Below are 26,096 nucleotides of genomic sequence, written 5' to 3'. Positions count from 1 at the left end.
TATCTTTCTGATTTAGTGTTTTGTTTTTTGGCTAAATACCCAGAAGTGGAATTGCTGAATCATACAGAAGTTCTATTTGTAATTTTTTGAGGAACCTCCATATTGTTGTCCAACAGTAATGGCTGTACCTATTCACATTCCCACCAGCAGCGCACAAGGGCTCCCTTTTGTCCACATCCTTGCTAATTCTTGTTATTTCTTGTCTTTTAGATAGCCATTCTAATAGATGTGAGGTGGTATCTCATTGTGGTTTTGAGGACATTTCCTTGATGATTAGTGATGTTAAGCACCTTTTCATGTAACTTTTAGCCATCCATTTGTCATCTTTGGAAAAACATCTGTTCCAATCCTCTGTTTTTTCATTAGATTGTTTTTTGCTACTGAGTTGTGTTTATGTATTTTTGATATTAACCCCTTATCAGATATACTTTTTTTTTTTTTACAATTATTGTCTCCCATTTGGTAGGTTGCCTTTTCATTTTGTTGATGGTTTCCTTGGCTGGGCAGAAGCTTTTTTAGTTTGATGTAGTCTCACTTGTTTATTTCTGCTTTTGCTGCCTCTGCTTCTTGTGTCAAATCCAAAAAATCATCTTTCAATAAGTCAGATAAAACTGTGAGATGCTTAAAGTATACATCCTGGTGATTTGCTACCTGTACATTGTGAAAGGATTCCTACCATCTAGCTAGTTAACACATCATCTCCAGGCCAGCCAAACTGCTTGAAGGTGTTGTCCATACTGGCTCTGTACCGATGATTCCACTAACATATACCAGTATTTTTTTCAAGTTTATATGTTTCTTTGAATTAAAAAAAAAAGTATTTCTATTGTTCACACTAAATTATGACTGGATTATGAACAGTGGTCCTGATATCTTCATGAGTGAGTGTGAAAGTTGCTCAGTCGTGTCTGACTCTTTGCAACCCCATGGACTATACAGTTGATGGAATTCTCCAGGCCAGAATACTGGAGTGGGTAGCCTTCCCCTTCTCCAGGGGATCTTCCCAACCCAGGGATTGAACCCAGGTCTCCCACATTGCAGGCAGATTCTTTACCAGCTGAGCCACAAGGGAAGCCCAATTATCTTCATAGATGTGATCTTTAAAGTTAGTAATTTACCAATACCAGTTGTGCTCTGTCAATTTTCTCTTAGAACTCTTTGATATCCAAGTTGATTTTTCTTGCTCTTATTACTTCATTTTGATGCAGTAATGGCTGAAATTGGTTATTTCTTACAAGAAAGATTTACTTTTGTTTGTCAGAGATAACTAGGTTACCGTTCTAGCAAGTGAAGAAAATCATAAGCGATACCACTTACTAAATTTATCTGACAATGAGTTTAGTGACTAAAAAAAAGTTTCTGAGGAAAATATGTAGGATTTGTATTTTGATACTCACTTTTCAATGAAAATTTTTATAAAACACCTACATCTCCTAATATAGTCTTAAGAGATGGAAAGTCAAACTTCTAGGTTTTAATTCTCAATTTGCCACTTCGTTGTTGTTGACTGAGCCACTTCAGTTGCTCAGTCATGTCTGACTCTTCGTGACCCCATGGACTGCAGCACACCAGGCATCCCTGTCCTTCACCATATTCCGGCGTTTGCACAAACTCACGTCCTTTGAGTCGGTGATGCCATCCAACCATCTTGTCCTCTGTTGTCTTCCTTTCCTTCTACCTTCAGTCTTTGCCAGCATCAAAGTCTTTTCCAATGAGTTGGCTCTTCGCATCAAGTGGCCAAAGTATTAGAACTTTTTGCCCCATAACCAGTTATTTAACTTGGGATTCTAATTTTTATTTGAGAAGGGATAGTGGGTCCACATTTTGATTGTTATATAGCTCAAATGGAATAATATTATTATGTATTATATAAGTACAGGAATTGCAAATAAAATGCAGATATATGATTTTTAGCAGTGTTTGCCTCATTGTAAATGCTAAAAAGTCACAGCCATTATAGATGTTAATCATTGACCAAAGCAGCAACAGCCTGGCTCAGAAATTGTTTAACAGTCAACCCTCTAAAATATCAAATGCAATAAACAATAAATTCTAGCTCCAGGGATGAAGGATTCCTCAACTTATGTGTTTAGATTTTCTAAGAGTGAAATTTATTCTTCTCTGGGAGAACCTTTAGCCCTAGAATTCATCACTGATACAGCAATTCACTTTTGACAGGGATAGATCCCACTCTGCCCCCACTATTTACTTTAGTATATTTTCAGCTGTGAGATGGTGTTTTTTTTTTTTTTTCAGGAGAGAGGCTTACCTTTACTTTTCCTATCTATCACTGAACTAGAAAAGGAAGGTAACAACTCTTGGAGACCTAGTCAGAGATGAATATCAACTATGGAAAAATCCATTCAAAAATCCTATGCCTGTGGCAATACTCTCAATAAAGTGTGTCTGTGTTTACACATTCAGACTTTATTTTTGGGGCTCCAAAATCACTGCAGATGGTGATTGCAGCCATGAAATTAAGACGCTTACTCCTTGGAAGCAAAGTTATGACCAACCTAAATAGCATATTAAAAAGCAGAGAGGTGTTGATAAGGATCTGCCCAGGTGGAAGACAACAGGAAAGCAAAGGGGCCTTTTGCCCATTGGAAGATAAAACCAGCTATCTGGTCTAATACTAAAATACAGGCATACCTAGGAGATACTGTGGGTTCGGTTTCAGACCACCTCAATAAAGCAAAAACTGTGGTAAAGCAAGTCATTTTTTATTTTTTGGCTTCTCAGTTCATACAGAAGTCATGTTTACACTGTACTATAGTCTATTAAGTGTACAACAGCATTATTTAAAAAAAAAATGTATATAACCTTAATTTAAAAATAGTTTATTGCTAAAAAATGCTAACCATCATCTTACAATGCAGGGTTGCCACAAACCTTCAATTTGTAAACAATTAAAAAAACCCCAAACCTCAACATCTGTGAATAACAGCTAAGGGAGGTATGCCTATATGCACGTCATAGAGGAAATCGTAACTAAAAAGCACAAGAGATAAAGGGGTTGAGGGAAGAAAAGGAAGAGGCTATTAGATTAAACTTCCCAGAATAACAGAATTTTCCTTTGTGTTTTCATGGATACAAAATGGTAATATCTCAGTGGTTTTGATTTCTGAATGAAAATGTGTAATCCCTTGGAATTAAAAAAATCTAAATCAATATTCTGCATCAGCTACTATTTGATTCTTTGATCCTAAAATAATTCCTTCATGTTCACTATTTAGTGGATAATACAAAAGTGGAGAGAGAAAGCGGACATGAGGACAACCTGCACAGTGATTTGCTTGATGCTGTTTTAAAGTTTTATTTCTTCTCAATTGCATTATGAATATAAAAAATGCTGTAGTTTAAAGAGGAGGGGAGTTTTTAAGTCAGGTTTCTCTTCCTATGACTCAGTTTTCATACAAAAGGAACTGGAAATACAGGCTTCCTTGGTGGCTTAGACAATAAAGAATCTGCCTGCAGTGCAGGAGACCTGGGTTTGATCTCTGGGTGGGAAAGATCCCCTGGAGAAAGGAATGGCTATCCACTCCAGTATTCTTGCCTGGAGAATTCCATGGACAGAGCAGCCTGGTGGCCTGTGGGGTCACAAAGAGTCAGATGTGACTGTGCAACTAACATTTTAACTTTTTGTGGGGCACCTGTGAAGACTTTAATGGATTCTTGGCTCCTAAACCCCCAAAATTCTTTTCCTCTCAATAGACTTGAAATCATTCAAAGATGTGAAGTTAATTAAGATGATGTCTCTTTAACAGTATCCACCCCTAAAACATTTATAGTATGTCAACACTGTGCTAGAAGTTGGAGACCCTCCAGGAACTCATGATACCTATATAGAAGGTACTGTACAAATGATGTGAAAGCACAGGATTCCAGAGACCAGATTTGGCTAAGTTTAAGCCTCCACCTTGGGGACAAGATCTTTGAGACGACTCTGAAACTGCATTTCAGCATGAAGAAACACTAAACTCATTTTTTAGTGACTGTGTTTTCCAGTTTTACTCTGGTGGGCATACTAATGAAGTGAAAAATAAATTCAACTTTTATAAAAGGAAACTGCTTCCTATTATAAAAACTCATTGACACCTCCTGGTTGTCATGTCTACTGTATGGCCTCATGACCTCCATGCTCTTGCTCCTTTGATAGCAGCTGGCTGTATACATCATGTTATTTCATTATTCCATTTCTTTACCAAATTATATTTCTGCTTCCTATCTTTTAACCCAATAACTGAATATATAAAATCATTATAGAAATTACCTAAAGTAATAGAAAACTTGATACATGAGCACATTTATGGTAGTTCAATTCATGATATAAAAATTAAAAATGTAAATCCCTGATAATATAATTACGTATTATGACACAGTCACACAATGGGATATGTAGCCATTATTTACATTTTAAATTTTACGTAAAAAAGTTTATATGAATCTAAGACACCAATAAAAATATAAAAGATACAGAAAAACATGAGGAACATTAAGAACCACAATTCAGCCTATCAAACTAATAACATTTTTGTATATTTCCAATATTCTCTCCATGAAAATATAAATATATATTTATATATAAATAGAATCTTATCCTATATAGAGTTCTATATATATCTTGTACTTTTTCTCTTAATACCATAAGTATATCCTTATCCTTACAACATTCTTGGGAAATATAAGTTTTAATGACTGCATAATATTACATCATGTAGATGCATCATAATTTGACCTTTCACCTCTTTTGGGGGGCAGGACAGCATAAAAATATTTCTGTGAATATCTTGAACACTTATCTGTGTGTGTGTTCTAATGTAGTTCAGAATGCTTGGCCCAGACCCACCACTTTCTGGAGAAACCTAATTGAACATCAGTGCTAATCACAATTATATACCTTATCAGTTCATCCCTGGGCATGTTTGAAAACACCAGAGTTAACATCTGAACAAAGCTAGCCAAACCAAAGGCTTACCTACTAGCCTATGGTTTGGCCCAGACTAAAAGACTTTGTCAGGAGGTAGTAATTATAAGTTGAGCCAATCATCTCCCTGCCACTCAGAAATCTGGAGACCAGAAAGAAGTTATAAGTTAGTGGTGGGCAAAAACATTGAAAAAAATATATGTATATTCAAGGGTGTGGTGCGATTATAAGCATGCACACAGTGAGTAAATAGGAAGTCAGTCTGTAGGGGAGTGGATAACCAAAGAGAAACAAAAATAAGTTCTTGAAAGAGTAGCCTTCTTGTCTAATGGCTTTCTAGAGCAAGTTCTCACATTTAAGCTTCTGTCCCAGTGGGTTTTGTTGTTTTGGTGAGATTCAGAAACATAATGTTACATAACACTTTTTGTATGAAATAAGTAGAGCTTTGCTCTTTGCAAATAGGATTTCCCTAATAGTAGGTAACTATTTCCATAGAATATATACCTAGATATGAAATCACTGTAGGAGAATGAGTAATAATGATTTTAAGGCTTATGATTCACCAAATAGCTTTTCCAAAGTCTATCAATTTACTCTCAACATAAGCAGTATATAAGTATCAATCATTCTGTACTCACTGAAAAATAGCTTTTATAATTTTTGTTAATTTAAAAAATGGTATTTCATTGCTTTAAGGGGCTTCCCAGGTGGCGCTAATGGTAAAGAATCCACCTGCCAATGCAGGAGACAAAAAGAGACATGGGTTTGATCTCTGGGTTGGGAAGCTCTCCTGGAAAAGGAAATGGCAACCTGCTCCAGTAATCTTGCCCGGAAAATTCCATGGACAGAAGAGCCTGGTGGGCTACAGTCCATGGGGTTGCAAAACGCTGGAGATGACTGAGTGCACATATACACACCACTTTAATCTGTTGATGTCCTGTGCTATTTTTTAAGCTAGCTGTCCATCTCTTATATTAATTTTATAAATTAAGCTTATAACTACCATAATCATAGCAAATATTTTCCCTGTTTTTTTAACTCCTGTATGTTCTTAACCTATAGTTTAAAATTTGTTAATGTGGTCAGATTTCTGAGTTCCATTTCATCAAAGTTTAAAAAAGTGTGTGTGTTTTCAACTATATAAAACACACTTCAGTGAATTATAAATAGTTTATGTTTAAAGTGATAGGAAAGTGAAAGTGAAGTCACTCAGTCGTGTCCGACTCTTTGCAGCCCCGTGAACTGTAGGCTTCTCCGTCCATGGGATTTTTCAGGCAAGAAGACTGGAATGGGTTGCCATTTCCTTCTCCAGGGGATCTTCCCAACCCAGGGATCAAACCCGGGTCTCCCGCATTGTAGACGGACGCTTTACCGTCTGAGCCACCAGGGAAGTCTCAAAAGTGGTAGAACCTCCTCTAAAAAAAAGAGAAAATGAAATCTTGGTCTAATATTGAATACAAATCAGAAGAAACGGATGGGGTTAACTTGTGATTCGTTTTTGATGAAGCAGACTTCATGAAACCATATACAGTTTCATGCAACACAGTTTGAAAACTTGTGCTTTAATCAATACATATTAGAGCAACATCTATATGATGCTGGCCATGAGACGAAAGCTTAATTTTATTCTTCTCCAAAGAGTTAAATAATTTTCTCAGCACCACTTACCAAATAATCCTATTCATAAATCTTTTATCATATGTAAAGCATCTAAGCATTGTTATATACACATATGTAATCCACACACTGATTTGTTTTTTAGTTAATAATAACTGAGCATTCTAAACATTTTTTTCAAATGTATCATCAAGTTCTCAATATTTTAACTTTAATATATCATTTATTATGTATTTTTGTCTCTAGTGGCTCAGATGGTAAAGAATCTGCCTGCAATGTGGGAGACCTGGGTTCGATCTCTGGGTTGGGAAGATCCCCTGGAGAAGGAAATGGCAATCCACTCCAGTATTCTTGCCTGGAGAATCCCATGGACAGAGGAGCCTGGCGGGCTACAGTCCATGGGGTTGCAGAGAGTCGGACATGACTGAACGACCAACACACACACATATCATTTACTATATGTTAGGGCAATCTCATTAATCTTTCTTATAATTGTCTTTGCTCTTCTCTAATACCTATTTTTCTTAAACTTTTTTTCAGGAAAAAGAATACTTTTTTCAATTTCAAATCTCATTAGGATTTTGATCAGATCTGAAATAAATCTGTACATTAACATTCCAAGAAAATTATGACTTCTCTATTCAAGCCCCCTTTTATTTTCAATTAAATGTTTTTTCATTATTTTCATTCTACATTTTTGCTGCTTGTTCCTTTTAAAGAAAACTTAGTATTACAAGGGCTTTCCTTGTGGCTCAGCTGGTAAAGAATCTGCCTGCAATGTAGAAAAAGAAAGGGAGAAGGAAATGGCAACCCACTCCAGTATTCTTGCCTAGAGAATCCCGTGGATAGAAGAGCCTGGTGGGCTGCTGTCCATGGGGTCACACAGAGTCGGACAAGACTGAAGCGACTTAGCATGCGTGCATGCACTGGAGAAGGAAATGGCAACCCACTCCAGTGTCCTTCTTGCCTGGGGAATCCCAGGGACAGGGGAGCCTGGTGGGCTGCCGTCTATGGGGTCACACAGAGTCGGACATAACTGAAGTGACTTAGCAGTAGCAGCTTAGCAGCAGCAGCAGAAAAAGAAAAAACTTTAAAATACTGTCCTAAGCATCTCTTCTTAAAGCAAATGATTCTTAGTAGGAATTAGAGGAAATTTTAAATGATGCTTGGGATTATTTGGGTTATTTATAGCACTTTTTTCCAGCAGCATTTACTAGGCTTAAAGAGAAGCTTTGATTAAAGCTGTTACAACAAAATGAACAGAATTACAAGGTTTCTCTTCTGCAGTTATTGTAAAGATGTGAATTCTGATTGAACCCCTTGTAATACTCATGGCATTTATAAGTTTTCTCTCCTGTGTGGACTCTCTGATGAATTCGAAGAGCTGAGCTGTGGCTGAAACCCTTACCACACTTAGCACACTGATAAGGCTTCTCTCCTGTGTGGATCCTCTGGTGAATATGAAGATTTGAGCTGTGACTAAAGCCCTTTCCACAGTCATCACATTTATAGGGTTTTTCTCCAGTATGGACTCTCTGATGAATGAGAAGATGTGAACGCTGACTGAACCCTTTACCACACTGTTCACATTTATAGGGTTTCTCTCCAGTATGCACTCTTTGATGAGTGTGAAGTTTTGAACTCTTGCTGAAGCCCTTCCCACATTCATGACAAATATAGGGTTTCTCCCCCGTATGGACCCTCTGATGAATGCGCAGATCTGAGCTGTGACTAAAGTCCTTCCCGCAGTTGTCACATTTGTATGGCTTCTCTCCTGTATGCACTCGCTGATGGATCTGAAGATTTGACCGCTGGGTAAAGCCCTTACCACAGTCACCACATTTATAGGACTTTTCTCCTGTGTGGACTAACTGATGAATTCGAAGATTTGAGCTCTGACTGAAGCCTTTACCACACTCATCACACTTATATGGTTTCTCTCCGGTGTGGACTCTCTGATGTACATGAAGTACTGAACTCCGACTAAAACTCTTACCACACTGATCACACTTAAAAGGCTTCTCTCCTATGTGAAGTCTCTGGTGAATGTGAAGCAATGAATTTCTACCGAGGTCCTTATCACACTGCAACTTATAGCGTTTCTCTTCCAGGTGGACTCTTTGATGATGGTGAAGCCTGGGGATCTGACTGAAGCTATTACTACACAGGTTACATATATAAGGTACCTCCTCTGGGTGGGCTCTCTGATGAAAGTGAACACCAAAGCTCTGACTAAGGTTACTGGCAACTTTGTCACATCTGTACAGCTGCTTACCTGTGTGGATTCTTGGATGTCTGTATAGGTCTGATCTCTGAGGGAAGCATGTGGGGCTGATGGAGCATGGATAGAACTTTTCTCCAAGTTGATTTCTCTTGTGGAGAACACACTGTGAGCTCCAGTAATAAATTTCTTTACATTTTTTACATCCACAGTATTTCTCTTCCATAGAGCCTTTCAGCAGGTCATTTTGGCCTATCTCCCCAATGTACTCTGGAAAGGCTTCCTGTCCTGGGATAGAATGCTGACGCATGAGCTTCTGTTCTTTTTCCAGAGAGAGATTTTTCCTGGATATGCCCACAGGGTATCTGAGTCCTTGAAAACCACATGAATCACTCACATAGATTTTTCTACCATCATCTTCAGAGTGTTTCCTTTCTAAGGACTGACAAGGTATACACTTGGTATATTTTAAGTTCCTGGGACTTTTGCTTTCAAAAGTCAATTCATAGTTCCCGTACGCTGCTACTTGTGTGGCGAGTGTTGACCATTCTTGATAGTGAGAAAGGTGTTGCTGCTTTAGGTCTTTGGAATCTATACCTTGAACCATTTCCACATAGTTTTTATTCTCATACATCGGAGTGCTGGCAGTCTTCCAGCCTTGCCAGCAGGAAAGATTTTCATGGTCTAAATATCTGAATCTTTCTTCCTGGGGTTTGCAGCTCTCTTTCCAATTTCCTAAAATATAAGCAGATAATCCAGTGGTAAGATGAGAGCTATGTTTAAAAATTTCCAAGTATCTCAGTCAACAAGCCCCAGAATTATAGGAATATATAATTTCTCACAAGTGAGAAAGAAGGGTTATGACTTAGACTGCTCCATATTTGGGTGTGAAATTCATTTGTTTATTCATTCATAGATGTATTCATTTCACTCATTCATTCAATAAACATACCTTGAGCATCTATACTACTTACCAAGTACTGTTAGAAATAAAAAAGAAAGTGATTGGCTGCATGGAAATCATCTTAAAGACTGAGATTCAATTAGATTACTCTATTTGGGAAATTATTATAAGAAATAAAATACCTGTTTCTCTTTTTTGCTCTAAAATAGTGTAGTAGATTGTGTTAAAAAAAAAACAACTCTCTGCTTATTCACATTTTTGGGTGTTCCTCTTACACACTGACTCTATAATTTGCTTTGGCCACTGGGACAAAAGTGAGACAAACAGAAATCTGTAAAGTACTTGTATGTTGGGGTTGGTCTCTTTTGCTGATTTTGATAGTCCTGTGATCACAAAATGAGCCTGGGCTGACCTCCTTGAAGAGAGACATATGGTCAACACATGGCCATTATAACACTGATACTGACCAACTGCCAGACATGTGAGTCAGGCTATTCAGCTTTATTTTAGACCATCTAGCCCCAGTCAAGTCACTCCTGATAGAAGATCCATGTAACCAATTGGAATCATGAAACATAACAAAGTTTTAAGTTACTAAATTTAGGGTAGTTTGTTATATAGCAAAAGCTAACTCCTACAAATAGAACATGAAGCGAGAACAAATTTAGGACTGCACAAAATTATAGGTGGAAATCTGTGCTTTATGTGTAATCCAGAAAATATTCACAAATAATCACAGACACCTATTAATTACATAGCCAAAATGTTTTGGAAGATACCTTGTTTTCTTTATCTGTTATTTTTCATGTGATTTAAGACCCATTTTTGAGAATCTCTTTTACCTCAATACAGCAATCAGAAAGAACCAAAATACTCAACAAAACAGGTCCCAGAAAAAAACTAACCTTATTCCCTAAGAGTTGGGAAAACTTTACCTACTAACATGACATTTGTGTAATTCTCCCACATGACCTCTCTGTAGAGCTTTTTCTGAGAAGAATCCAAGAATTTCCACTCCTCCCAAGTAAAAATAACAGTCACATCTTCAAATGTTACTGCCATCTGGTCGAAGATTAGCTTTCCAGGAAGCAATCTAAATAAGAAGATGGACAAGGAAAAAACATTCAGCATGTAACATAGTGGTAAACCAAAAAGAAGTAACTCTAAAAATGAAGAAAAGCAAGAAAAGTGAGACGAGACATAGGACAAGTGGTTAAATAATGTGTACAATCACTGAATACCATCACCATCATAAGAAACATTAGTAAATAATGGTTGAAAAAGATTAATTCCCAAGATCATGAACCTGGAGGTATTGCAGCTAGGATCCAGGTCTACACACTTTGAAAAAGAACTGTGTGCCAACTGTAACAATATCGCTTCATGATTGGTCATTTTAGACATTATCTATTTACTTCCTACCTCTACTTTTCATCCTCCTATAGCATTATTGCTAATTTTCTGGTTAAATCAGTAAGCGGCACTTGTATAATTTTGAATACGATTATACACTTTTGGGGGGATTACCTGTTTAATTTTCACTTGATAAGTTTACTGTCCTCAGATTCTTGATTTATTTAAAAGGCTTTATGTAATTTGTTTTATCAGGTGTCTCATTCCTTTGCCCACCCCTTTTATTTTGGAAAGTCTATCTTTCTGCTCCAGTCAGGGCCTGCTACTCTTTAGTGCTCCATTTTCAAAATCACACGACTCTTCCTCTTTTGTGATTTACTCCATTAATTGGGAGGCACATAACAACGTGAGTTCAATCAAGCCTGTGAACATTACACTTTTTAGCCACTGAAAAAAGCGAAGGTGAGAAACAGGTGAGGTTTTCTTCAAAGGAGAATCTCCAAAGATAGTTACTAGGAAAGATACCCAAGAATCATTTGAATCACTGTATACCTGAAGTCTTTCTGTCCCTCACAAGTGGCTGAGTGTAGAATTCTAGAGTGAAAATATTTTTCCTTAAAACTGTTTCACTGTTTTATAAGCTTTTACTGTTGCCAAGACTGATTAAAAAAAAAAAAAAATAAACTGTAATTCCTTTGTAGGCAACTTTTTCTTTCCTCTCTAGAAATATTTTAGGGTGGTCTTTAATGGCTGGCCTTCTGCCCCAAATGATGTATGGATTTGAGCTTCTCCAAAGTTCACAGGGCTCATCAGTTCCTTTCTTGTCTGTATTACTCTGCTGTACTCTGGGATGTAACATCTTTAGCCCTAAATGGCTCTTATCACTATTCCTGTTGCCATCCAGGTTTTTGCCATTCTTATCACTATCACTGTTGCCATCCAGGTTTTTGTTGAAATTTCTCATTTGCTGATGGCTCTTCAGTTTCATCACTGTAAGGTCATAAATTTCTTGGTTTTTTATTATTATGCAGTTTTAGAAAGTTGAAGGGATAAATGCATGTTTTCTGTCTAAAAATAATTATTTTAGTAGAATAGATCATAAGTTGGTTATGTAACAAATTCATTTTATTTCTTTGATGACATATTCTTAATTGTAAAGTTAAATTTAAAATGTTCAATAAATATTAAGAATAAAAGAAATAGATACTTTTAAGGAGATTACAATAAAATGAAGAAAACTAAACTGTCATCATCATAAAATTATAATCATCGCAGCAGCTAAATATTATCTAGCAGTTAGGGGCAGTTATGTGAAATAGGCTACGTTATCTCATTTATCATCACAATAATCCGGTAAGGTATTATTATCAACACTAAAGGAAAGAGGAATCTAAAATTCAGCAAGATTAAGTAACTATTACAAGGTCCTGTAGTTACAAAGTAGTGGTTTTTTAACACAGGCCTACTGCTGCTTTACCACCTAAGCAAAAGTGAGAGAAGTTAAAAACAACTTGTGAAGGGTGGTAAATCAAGATTTCCACATATAGCCATATGATGTTAATATAGAAGGACAAAAGGAAGATATACTAAAATATTCAAGGATTCAAAATATACCACCCAGATACCATTTTCCAAATAAACTAAATAAAAGCCCATGCCTCAAAAGTGAAACATTAATCACAAATATGAATTCAAGAATGAAAAAATACAGTGCTTTTTATTTTTTAAATGTTTATAAATGCTAAAAATTTTAAAGACAGTAAGTCTACTTAACACATACAAATTGGGATTCTCAGAAACTGACAAACTGGTGTCAGTATGAAAAATAAATGAACTCACTGGTCCTTCACTTTTTAAAAAGTACAGTATATAAAAACCAGTCTGTTGTTACTGGTTTTGATTGTCATTTTAAGAAAGATTTAAGAATTTATTTTTAACATATACTAGAGATTAAGAGTCTAGTATCTTTTACTGAAAGTAAGTTCATAAAAATTGTAACAATGCTAAAGTAATGTAAGTAAAAATTAAGTCTACCCTCCACAAATAACTTATGAAATAACCACTATTATTTTCACTGTGTCCTTTCTGACCTTATTTTCATACATACCCCACTAATGTTTTTTTCATAACAAAGAAATCATAATTCTGCAGTTTGCTTTTTCAGGTAATGTGTAGTGTACAACTTCCCATTTCAGGACATATAGGCCTGTGTTATTTGTGGTGATTTTTAAGTATGTCCAAAATTATTTGATTTTGTCCAAAAAGTATTTGCTACGCTTCCCTTCAAAAGGTGGAGCCTAAATCCCCACCTCCTTGAATGTGGCCTGGTCTTAGGGACTTAGTTCTGATGAATAGAAAAAAATGCAGAAGGGGAAGCCATGGTGTGCAACTTTTAAGACTAGCCCATAAAAGGCACTACATCTTCCTCCTTGTGCATCCCTGATAGCTCAGGTGGTAAAGAATCTGCCTGCAGTGCAAGAGACCCCGGTTCAGTTCCTGGATTGGGAAGATTCCCTGGAGAAGAGAAAGGCTACCCACTCCAGTATTCTGGCCTAGAGAATTCCATGGACTGTATAGTCCATGGGATCGCAGAGTCGGACATGACTGAGCGACTTTCACTTTTCTTCCTCCTTGCTTTTTTCTTGGATCAATTACTCTGGGAGAAGCTACCTAAAATACCGTGAGAATACTTAGGCAGTCCTGTGGCGAGGCCCATGTGGTGAGGAATTGAGGCCTTCTGTCCTCAGTGAGAAATGAGGTATCTGCCAATAGCTATGTGAGAACCATCTTAGAATTGGATCCTCCAGCCCCAGTGAAGGCTTCCAATGAAATGCAGTCCTGCTGCTGGCTTGACTGCAAGCTCATGAGAAACCCTGAGCCAGAACCACACTGCTATGCTCCCAGATTCCTGACTCAGAAACTGAGTAAGATAATTAATGTTTGTCATTTTAAAAAGCTTCTACATATAATTTGTTATGCAGAAAAACATGATTAATGCATTGTTGTAAAAGTTGCATAGCATTTCATGTTATGTTTTTTTAAATATAAATTTATTTATTTTAATTGGAGGTTAATTACATTATTGTATTGGTTTTGCCATACATCAACATGAATCTGCCACGGGTATACATGTGTTCCCCATCCTGAACCTAAAATTTAACTGTTCCCATACTAATGGACATTGAGATTATTTCCACTTTTCTGGCTATCATAATATGGTAGTAAACAACTCTCTTAAATACATCATGGAACACTCACTTGAAATATTTCTAGAAAATACATTTCTAGAAATTAGACCCACAAGGCATGTGTATTTCAGTTTACCAAAAACAGTATAAGACTTCTCTTGAAAATACTTTAAAAAATATGTTGAAACACTTTCCTCCACTAGAAAAGTTAAAAGCTGAATACCTACATTCAAAATTAGTAGGTAGAAGTCTATAGAGGAAAAAAACGAATTATATAAAGGATAAATTAAGATGGCAAGTAAAATTCTTAATAGACAAAAGGATACTAAAATAGTTTTAAAATATAGAGGCATACGGCATAGAAGAGACACACTCCAAATTACTGAATCCTAAAAGATTAAACATGAAAAGACAGGATAATCTAACAGAAAATTGTAGACCAAAATAAAGTAGGCTTTGCAATATTAATATTACATGAAGTAAAATCAAAGGGAAAAGATTACATTAAAGTCATTTAATGAGAAATGAAATGATTGCCCTTCGAGTACCACCAACCAGAATTAAAATTTTGTCAGAATTTCTCCAACTTTATATTGGTAACAACTGAGTATGGAAAGTTTCAAACAGTCATGAGTAATAAAGAGGACAATAAAATGATGTCCCATATAACCACTCAATAATTACCAACATGTTTATGAATCTTGTTTTAATCCTCTGCTTCCCCCATTACTATTATTGTTGTTATTATTATTGGCTGGAGTATTTTAAAGAAAATCCCAAATATAAGGTCATTTCACATGTAATTATTTCAGGAATAGTCCAATATGTATCTTTCATTAACTGATAGGGACTTTAAAAAATGTAATTGCCTAACAAGATTACTATTCTATTACATAATATCATCTAACACTCACTTCATATTTAATTTTTCTAATGTAAAAGTATTTGTTATTTGAATTGTCTAAGTCAGGATCCAAAAATGGTCAATTTGTATTTGGTTACTGTGTTTCTTAAATCTTTCTTGTTCTGTAAGTCACCTCTTACCTTTTAAAAAAAATTTATCACACCATTGATTTGTTAAAGAAACCCAGACATTCATCCTGTAAAACAACGGTTTTCAAACTTTATTAAGCATCGGAATCACCTGGAGAACTTGCTAAAACACAGTTTCCTGGGCATCATCCTCAGAGATTCTGATTTATTAGGTCCTAGGTAGGAGTCAAGATTCATTTGTAATAAATTCCCATGGGATGACAATGCTGCTGTTCCAGGGACCACAGTTTATAAACAGCGCTTCTACAGGACATCCACATCAATAATTTGGCTAACTGTTTCCTTGTGGTGTTTGAACTTGTTCTTTATTCCATTCCTGGTACTTGGTCCTTTTATTCCAGAAGCCTGTGAAGACCAAAGTTCTTTTTTTTTTTTTTCTGGAAAGAATACACTCTCTAGAAGTATATTCTGGAAAGTGTATTCTGTAGTGTATTTCTGTTATACACTTCCAGTTATAATACTTGAGGGCTGCGAAATTTACTAAGTAGTGGGTTCAGGTGCTTTCAAGTTCCGACCTTCCATTCTAATGTTTCCCATAAATCTCTCACTTAAAGTTTTGCAAGTAAATGATGATCATTTCTTAGATATGTTATGTCATTAAACACTGTAAATTGATTTCCTAATTCTATCCCTTGTACACATATAAGCTATAATTCTTCTAAAGAAGTCCCCATCACAAATTTTCTGGTTACCCTGAAATGTAGTCCAATCAAAAAAGTCAGGATAAATATTTATTTCCCAAACTATCCCCTTAAGAAAATTAATTTGCAGAGTAGTTAGATGGTAGATTGGGGCAAAGTAACCACCAAATGTGACTAGTATGATTTGAATTGTTTTGCTTTTAAGCATTTTTATGAATTCATTGATTTTTACATATTTGATGTGTTTCGATCAAATTGCAGTCATTTTACTTTTAGATATTCAAACCTCTCTTATCTTAGGCTAGTGGGAATTCTTTCAGGTTGGCCTCAAGTTCTTGTGACATGACCATTTCTAGTGTTTGAAAACATCCTTACTTTCTTGCACAAGTGTCCTAGATTCAGTTTTGTTGCTTTTCTGGTACCAACCAAGATTCACCATTTCTCCAAAGTGTTTGAAAATCTCAGTTTTTTCTTTTCTATATAAATGAACCTCCCCCACAATATGTAAACTTGATAGCCCTCTTGTCTTCCCATCCATAAACATAGTTCTCTCTCCAATAATTAAATTTTTCTTTAAAGGTCCTTTTCAAGAAGATGTTAAATTATTCTCTAAGTATTTGAAATTTTGATTCCTTATAATTTTGTCAGGTTTTGCTATATATAATTTGAAACACATTCTTAGCTACATGTTTTGTTCATGATTAATACATCTAACCTTTTTCATGGCATTACTTTAGCTAGGTCTCCAGTAAATAGCACAGAGCAAGATCATGTTTTTCATCAACTCTCTATGACTCAGTTTTTTTATAGGTAAGTTTTATCCATGTTCATTTATTGTGATTACTAATATATTTGGACTTATTTCTAAAATCTTATTATTTTAAAAAATTCTTCCATCCGTTCCTGTCTTTAGTTTTTATTTTTTCATTTCCTCCCATTTTGTCCTCTATGATTTTAATTCCATACATATATTAGTAATTTATATTCTTTAAGAGTCAACCTAAATATGCTTTAAACATATACACTTACCTATTTTTCTAGTAAGTCATTTAAGAAAAGAAACAAATCCAGAAAGGCTGCATGAGATATAATAAGGAAAGATGAAAACCATAAAACAAAATCTAAGAACAAAAAAGGAAAAAGAGAGCACATCTACACCTACCCTACAGTTCTTGGCAATACGAGCACTGATGAGTGGGAGATAAGAGAAAAGGGACGTGGTGGTGGGGGTTTAATCACTCAGTTGTGTCCAACTCTTTGCGACCCATGGACTGCAGCCCGCCCGGCTCCTCTGTCCATGGGATTCTCCAGGCAAAAACACTGGAGTGGGCTGCCGTTTCCTTCTCCAAAAGGGACATGAGAGTGTGCCAAAGTACTTGTCTGTTTAGAAAAATGACTTAGATATAAGTTTAAGAAGTCAATAGGAGTAAATAAAAGTCAACATGGGTTTTAAGAGCAATTACCAGAAGAACCATAGTAGAATCTATAAAAAATAAAGCAAGAACAGAAGACAACCTGTTTCAAAGGAAAACAGAAAAGAGGAAAGGCATATGATAGTAAAAATAATAGTATAGCTCAATCTCACAGATTAAAAGACACAGATTTGTAGGTTAAAAAAAATAAAATTCAATATGTGGTTTAGAAGAGATACACTAAAAAGAAAAAACATGGGAATAAAAGGATGGAAAAACATATTCCACACAAATATGAACCAAAAGAAAGTTGTAATAACTAATTTCAGCTGAGATAAAATTTATAGCAAAAAATTTGTAACTGTGTATGGCAATAGATGTTAACTAGACATTGTGATCATTTTACAACATACAAATGTAGAATCATTATGTTGTATATCTGAAACTAATATAAAGTTATATGTAAACTATATCACAATAAAAAAATATATGGCAAAAATACCAGAAGAAACAGAAATATAGGTTTTTATATATTAGTAACCCTGGAGAAGGGAACAGCTACCCACTCCAGTATTCTGGCCTTGAGAATTCCATGGACTGTATAGTTCATGGGGTCACAAAGAGTCAGACACGACTGAGCAATTTTCACTTTCACTTTCAAATAAATAGTAAGAAAATATCCAAAATAGTTAAATTGCATCCACAAATAAAATTTCAAAATGTATGAAGTAACAATTATCGTAAGTTCAAGGAGATATATACATCATTGATGGTAATTATGGATATTAATACACTCCTCTCAGAAAATGATAGATCAAGCAAAACCAAAGAACTCAATATAAAGACTAGACAGTACACTACACTAGTTATTTTTATCTGTGTTGAACTCTTTACTTCTGAAACACTAAAAATACATTTTCATGGACCTACAATACTGTTACAAGATTGGCCATGTAGTGGTCCGTTAAAGAAATCTAAATAAACTCCACAGGATTAATATAATGCAAAATACATTCTTTACATAGAATGTAATAAAATTAGGAACTATTAACAATAAAAAACCAAGTAACATATTAAATAGCCCTTAAAAGGAAAATATAATGATAAGAAAAATTTGAATTGAATAATAATAATTACATATCAACTTTTCAAGATTCAAATAAAAAAGTACTTAAAGGAAATAAGAATGGCTACATATAATCAACCTAAGCATTCAACTCAAAAACTTAGAAAACAGAAACCCTCCCACTTTAAAAAAATAAGCAAACTTTAGAAATGGAGAATAAAGCTGAGAGTCAAAGGTGCAATAAACAGATGATGAGAAAATGCATAAAGTCAAAAGATACTCTTAAAAATTTAAGAAGTCAATTCTTTATGTCTGTTTCTCCACTGCTGCTTTGCTTTGTTATGGACATGGGGAGAGGGCAGGAGAGGGTGAGATGTATGGAGAGAGTAACACTGAAATTTACATTACCATATGTAAAATAGATAACCAAAGGGAATTTGCTGTGTGGCTTAGGAAACTCAAACAGGGGCTCTGTGTCAACCTAGAGGGGTGGGATGGGGAGGGAGATGGGGGGAGGCTCAAAAGGGAGGGGGTATAATGTATACCTATGGCTGATTCATGCTGAGGTTTGACAGAAAACAACAAAATTCTGTAAAGCAATTATCCTTCAATTAAAAAAATGAATTTTTAAAAATTTAAGAAGTCAGATCTCTGCAAGTTTGATTTTCTTAAAAAGATGATTACAAACAAAATATAAGACAAAATGAGGAAATAACCACAGGTATAAGCTTTTAAATAAGACAAGGGCATTATGAACTGCCTGCAAATACACTTGAACATCTATATAAAAGGACAAATTCCTAGTAAAGTACACAATGCCAATATAAAATGCCAAAATAGATTTTAAGAGTAATATATAATTATAGACCAGTAAGTATTAAGGAAACTGAAATGGCAGCCAGGGTTCTTTCTCTCTTCCCAAAAATCACAGGCCCAAAGAGTTTTATAGTTGAGTTCTAGCAAATGTTTAAATAAACATTTGATTAAATGTTTAATTACTATTACAATCAAATTATTTTAGAAAATAGAAAGTGAAAATTATTGACTCATTATATGGTCAGTGTAATCTTGATTACAAGATCTGATAAGAACAATACAAAAGAATAAAACTATAGGCCCATTTTTAAGTTTGATAAATATGTAGAAAGTCCTAAATAGATATTAGCTAACTTAATTCAGAAATATATGAAAACTGTGCATCATGATAAAGCATAATTTATAAAAGGAATGGAGAACAGTTCAACATGAAAATTAATCAACATAATTCACTCTAGTAATAGACTACATAAGAAAACCATGATTATCTCAACTGATGCAGAAAAATTGTGTACTAAAGATAATAATTTTTACCACCTATATGTCCTAAAAAAACTTTTAGCTAACTAGAAATAAAAAGAAACTACCTAAATCCATAAAGATTATATACTAAGAATCCACATCAAACAATAAGCTTAATGGAGAAATTGTATATGTATTCCTTTTATGATGGTACAAGATAAGGATATACACCATCACCACTGCTTTCAAAATAGTACTAAGGGTTCTGACAAATACTAGAAGAAAAGAAAAAGAGATAAGCATAAGGATTAGAAGAAAAAACATAAAATGTCATTATCTGCATATATTATGGTCATTTACCCAGGAAAACAAAAGTATATGGATAATAATAACCATAAATTAATGAGCAAGCTCAGCAAAATTACCAGACAAGATAAAGCAAAAGCATCATGATAGCAGCAATCAATTACCAGGAAATAAGATATCATTCACAACAGCCAAAAAAAAGCTATCTTATAAAAGTTTTATCTTTGACGACAACTTTCAGATTCCAATGAAGTAGTAAAAAGATTATCTGAATAAAAGAAGAAGCATGCCTGCATGTTCTTGGATGTGATGACTCAAATTCATATACCTCCAGTCAAATTTCTAGCTGGATTTTTTGAGGAATATACTTTTCCCCCTAAAATTTATAGGGAGGGAAAATAAGTCCATAAAGACTTAAGTAAACCAAGGAACACTTGTCCTCCCAAATATCAACATATCAACAAACAACAGCAGTAAAATCAGAATAGGCCAGTAGAATGGAATTGAGGATTCACAGAGTAAGGAATGTACTTGTTTATATATGAAAACTTATTAACAATAAAGATGGTATTAAAAAGCAAATAAGGAAGAATAGATTACTTATATTAGATAGTGGTAAAACTGATTATATGAGAAAAAATAAAGTTGGATTCCAACTTGATAGCATATACAATGAGAACACTAGATGGGTTAAACATTTAAATGTTAACGTTACAAAGTCAGTAAAATAAAGTGTTGGAATTGAGAAACATTTACCACTGTTAAATGAATCCAAGGGCCAGTTCTTTGTGAGAAAAATATTAACAAGAAAATATATCAATCCCTGACTAGCAACAAAAAAAAAGCAAAAGGGGTGGGCACAAACAAAAAAGTTAGAAATGAGATTAGTGAAAAAACAATAGATAAAAGTTTAACTGAATATTAGGTGGGCACTTTCCATAATTCTATAGAAAATAAATCTGAAAATCTGGATGGGAATTTATCTTCTGGAAACCTTTTGATATGGCCCCAAGAAAAGGGAAAAGCCATGAACAGAACAGATATTTTGAAACAAATTGGTTAAGTTATTGAAGACATGTGACTTTCACAATAACAACCCAAAAGTTTCCTTAAATAAATTCTTTCAAATTTTCAAAGAGCAGATTATATGATTCTATTAAATTATTCCAAGGCATATAAAAAATTATCAAAATTTTAATAAACTCAAGAAAGATGGCAAAAGTCACAAGACTATAGATTTATATTACTAATGAATACGGACAAGCTTCAGAAGTAAATAAAGTAAAATATAAGGTCAATAAAATTCAGCAACACCTGTATTTATAATCTACTGCCACATGACTAGTTACTTCAAAATTGAGTGGCTTAAAACAGTGATTATCATCTTTCATGGTTTCTCTAGGTCAGACATTTAAGGGAGGCTTGGCTGGGCAGTTCTGATTTGGGCCTCTCATGAGATTCTGTGGAGTTGTCAGCTAGCTCTGCAGTCATCTATAGGCTTGAAGGATTCATTCTCAGGGTGGCTGTCTCAGTTTCTTTCTACTTGGTCCTTTCTTGTGGCCTGAGCTACCTCTCAACATGGTGGCAAGTTTCTTGAGTGAGACGGGCAAGCAAAAGTTGCATCCTTTTAATGACTTAGCATGGGAAGTCACATAGCATCGCTTCTGCTGTTGTGGTTTTCTCCATTGTTCTTCAGTGTTCTCCAATGTTGTTCTCCATTGGCTGAGGCACACACTCACCCCAGCCAGATTTGAGAGGAGGGGTCATAGATCCCATCTTTTGGTCAGAAGCGTGAAAGTCATATTGTAGAAAGAGCATGAAGGATAGGATAAATTATAGGTATGGCCATCTTTGGAAAATGTAATCTGGTACAGTACCAAAGTATATTATAGCATGATGAAATGGTGGCTCATTCCAAAAAAGCAAAGGAAGGTTCATAAGAGAAAATCTATTAGTTATAAGCCATAATCATAATGTCAAATAAGAAAAGCCATATAATTATTTTAATCAACACCCAAAAGGTATCTCTTAAAGTTCAACATTGGTCCTTCATTTAAAGCTACAAACAAAGCAAGTTACCAAAACAAAGACATGCAAAAACAGTTCAAATCCAAAGGTAAAACAATAAAGGCATTCCCATTAAAACTGGAAACAAGGATACTACAAATTCACTATTTTACAGCCATTAATATGAAAGCATTTGCTAGTGCAAGCAGACAAAATGATCTGTAGTGGGTGTGATTGTTTTTTTCTGGGAAGTCCAAGAAAATCAACTGAAAATTATGAGCAATTGTAAGGGAGTTCAACATCCCAGAAATTCCACTACAAGGCGTGTGTCCTAAAGAAACTTACATATGAATACCAGAGGATGTGTGTAAAAGCATTTAGAGTATGACTGCTGTAGTAGCAAAAACAGAAATAATCCAGAAGGCACAATTTATGTTGGATAAATAAGCTGTTTTTTATACTGTGAAATAGTACACAGCAGTGAAAATAAACTACAGTTACATGAATCAACATGGTTGCACTGTAAAAATCTAACGTTATGCTAAAGTAGCCATTCACAAAATATATACAGGATTCCATTTATCTAATGTTAAAAATAGGCAAAACTAAACAATTTTGTTTAGCGATACAGACATAGGTAGTTAAAACTACACACACACACAAAAGCTGGGGAATGCCAAACACAACATTTAAGGTATCAGTTGCCTCTAGGAGAAGGAAGAGTGAAGTTGCGGGCTTATCAGGGGCCTTTTAAAAGTATTTGCTGGTCTATATGGTGGGTACCCATGCTATCATTGTATTTTAAATTGCACGTATATGTTTCCATATATTCTTTGTATTTTTTTCTCACACCAAAATAAATACCTGATAGGTTTAAGAGTTAAATTGTAAAAATACTTGAAACCATAAGAAATAACTGAGAAGTAATTATGTATTATTAGACTTGGGATGAAGAACTTTCAAAGTATAAAACTATATATATAAATAAAAAGAAATGAGATTCACTTTATGCAAATTTAAGTTATATAAACAAAGTCCTTAAAAGTAAAAGACAGATAACTTAGAGTAACGCTTACAGCATACAACAAATGGTTGCTGCATTTTACATACAAAGTACACCTTTTATCATATGGGAAAAAAATCAATAGGAAAAAAGGTAATGTATGTCCAGTCATTTTATCAAAGAAGGAATCCAAATGATCAAGAAGTATATGTTTAAAATGATCAATCTTAATAAAGACTGAAAAGATGCAATTCAAGGCTAAATTTTAAAAATAATATTCAATGCTGGTAAAGGTTCAGCAACACAAGATCTTTCATTATATGGTTGTACCAGTTAGTTTATGCAATATTTCTAAAAAAGAACTTAAGTTTTTTAAAAGCCTAAAACATGTTTGTATTCTTTGACTCTATTATCTTATTTCCTAGAACATATCCTGAGGAAATAGAAATACACTTGATAAATTATAAGAATATTTATTGGAAGTTGCTTATAATAGCAAAATATTGGGAAATACTTAAGTTTTTCCCAATAAAAGAAAATTTAAATAAAGCATGGTATACACTTGGAATGAAAGATTGTATAGCCATTAAAACTCATGCTACCAAAACATACTTGGAAAAATGTCCACTTCATATGTTAAATGAAAAAAATGAAACATATAACAGCCATTCACATATTCAACAGCTATTCATTGAGTGCTTACTATATGCCAGGCATTGTTCTAGATACTGGGAACATTCTTTGCCCTCATGGAGCCTATCTACCATGATTCGAACTTTTTTATATATACTTATCTTTCCATGTGCATGTGTGCTAAGTCACTTCAGTCGTGTCTATTTGTGACGCTATGGATTGATCCTGCCAAACTCCTCTGTCCATGGGATTCTCCTGGCAAGAATACTGGAATAGTTTGCCATTTACCCCTCCAGGGGATCATCCTGATGCAGGGATCAAAACTGCGGCTCCTGCAGCTCCTGTATTTCAGGCGAATTCTTTACCGCTGAGCCACCAGGGAAGCCCCTCATATTCTGCCGGAGACTAAATGATGGTCTTCCTGCTGGAATGATATCTTCCAATTCATAATAATAATTCAAATTTGAGTACCTGCTTCTGTCTTTTACTTAAAATTGCCACTCATTCCAGCACTGTTTAACATATGGTAACTTTAGAAATTCTTGTTAACCTCATGCGGTGTATTTGCCCAAGGTTAAGGAAAGGCGATGGCACCCCACTCCAGTACTTTTGCCTGGAAAATCCCATGGAGGGAGGAGCCTGGTGGGCTGCAGTCCATGGGGTCGCTAAGAGTCGGACACGACTGAGCGACTTCCCTTTCACTTTTCCCTTTCATGCATTGGAGAAGGAAATGGCAACCCACTCCAGTGTTCTTGCCTGGAGAATCCCAGAGAAGGGGAAGCCTGGTGGGCTGCCGTCTATGGGGTCACACAGAGTCGGACACGACTGAAGCGACTTAGCAGCAGCAGCAGCAGCAGCAAGGAAATACATTCTGACATTTATTTATCTCAGGGCATCAAAGACAGTATGAATTATATAGTAGACCTGAATGGTCGGCTGGCTCAATGAGTAAATGTCAAGAAAAGACCCTGGGCGGGAAGCAGGGGCTTGCTGTGTAGGAGGCTTGAAAGCTTCCCAGGCGAACGAGGAACATGTTCTACTCAGTCTGGTCCGTCCATCCGTGCTGCCACTTCTACTCCTGCTATCCATGGAGAAGTCAGGGGCATTTTATAAATAAGAGAAGACAGTCCTACTCACCCGGGATCAGACTGTGAGGGAAAGAGTGACCATTCTTTCCTCCTTTGTGCTCCTTTTCTAGGGAAGGGTGGAGTGTTGAGAAGGCTGAGCTGAGAGAGGAGAGAGGAGGAATAAAAGACTGGCATGACTTGAAATTCCCAAACTCACTACAATCCCCATGCACTAAGATTTGAGTGTGACCCCAAAACTCCCAGAAAGATGTCAGAAAGAGCCCAAGAACATTTCTGTGCCCTTTCAAAGAACAGAAAGGAAACTTATATGAACTTGCACTCAGGACCTCATTTATGAATATCTAGAAAAGTACAGTTCTAGCCTGGGCATGAAAACAGAATTTGATCTCAAAGTTTAGTCTCTCCAGGAATACAGATGCTTTCCATGTAATTTAACCTCTCGGAGCATCAAAATTTGCCTAGTTTATTATTAACAAGAAAAATAAAAACAATTGGAATAACAGCACACTTAAAAAGCCTCTAAAAGTATTTTTAAAATTTTGTTCAGTCAGTTAAGTAGAAAGGTTAATTCCATCATCCTCTCCCGCCCCACTTCTTACACATAAATATTGGATTTACTATTAGATCAGAGTAGAGAGTCTCAGCAGAAGATCCCAGATCTAGGGCTTCCACGACGTGATGATAATCCCACCAACCACTTACAGAACTCTGAAAAAGACCAAACTTCTAAACCTTCTAGGACCTCACTTTCCTCACCTGTAAAATGGGGGCATTAGTCTTTGACACTCTGGTCCACCCTTACTGATCACAGGTCCCTGGAGAAAATGATAAACAGTTAAGAGCCCTCTTTCTCTAGAGAGAAAACTGATTCATGGTGTTCCAGGAGCAGGACAGGTTTGCACTCCCCTCTAGGCACCAAGGGCCGCCAGAGTTTGTAAATCTGAAGCTCCGGGTTCAGACGTACAAACTGTTCTTGCAGAGCAGGATCCACAGGGCCTCTGCTCCTGCCGCGGAGACACGGGCGGCCTCTGTTCCGCATCCAGACCTCCGTCTCAGCACCTCCCAGCCCCGAGCACCCCGGCCCGAGGATCCAAGTTGCCTCTGCCTCCTCTCTACTTCCCTTTCAGTTTTAACGTGGAGAGGGCGGTTGTGAAGGACCCACCTACACTGGAGTCCGAGATTTCTAATCCTGAGCGACTTCTCGACACCTGGCCCTCTCTCTTCCGCCACAGCTCTTCTCGTCCTTGTCTGCTTCTGGTTCGGTGCTCCTGAGAGTCCGCGTCACCTACGGAGCCTCTGGAGAGGAAAAGGGACCAACTCAAATACTCCGTCCAAACAATGTCTGCCACCCCGTTTCAGCTAAACCAAAGCCTCAGGCCTGGGACTGGACACTCAGAAC

General features: G+C 35.8%; 1 protein-coding gene across 9 annotated transcripts; it reads right to left on the bottom strand.

The window, feature by feature from the left end:
• Positions 1-2,741: 2,741 nt before the first annotated feature.
• ZNF214 (zinc finger protein 214) lies at positions 2,742-26,096 on the bottom strand. 9 transcript variants are annotated; one of them, XM_055548786.1, is made up of 5 exons: positions 25,860-26,096; positions 25,454-25,512; positions 24,747-24,835; positions 10,605-10,762; positions 2,742-9,500 (listed from the first exon to the last, which is right to left on the bottom strand). In XM_055548786.1, exons 4-5 carry the CDS (start codon positions 10,729-10,731, stop codon positions 7,810-7,812), a joined length of 1,818 nt encoding a protein of 605 aa, XP_055404761.1. In that variant the 5' UTR covers positions 10,732-10,762; positions 24,747-24,835; positions 25,454-25,512; positions 25,860-26,096; the 3' UTR covers positions 2,742-7,809. The 9 variants fall into 9 exon arrangements, 6 of the variants coding, with proteins under 6 accessions (XP_055404761.1, XP_055404762.1, XP_055404763.1 ...); XM_055548787.1 differs by lacking the exon at positions 25,454-25,512; XR_008703050.1 differs by lacking the exons at positions 2,742-9,500; positions 10,605-10,762 and adding an exon at positions 21,116-21,831.

Source organism: Bubalus kerabau, chromosome 15 (genome assembly GCF_029407905.1).
Source record: "Bubalus kerabau isolate K-KA32 ecotype Philippines breed swamp buffalo chromosome 15, PCC_UOA_SB_1v2, whole genome shotgun sequence".
In the NCBI taxonomy this organism is placed as follows: domain Eukaryota; kingdom Metazoa; phylum Chordata; class Mammalia; order Artiodactyla; family Bovidae; genus Bubalus; species Bubalus kerabau.
This window is presented reverse-complemented; position numbering and strand designations above follow the sequence as displayed.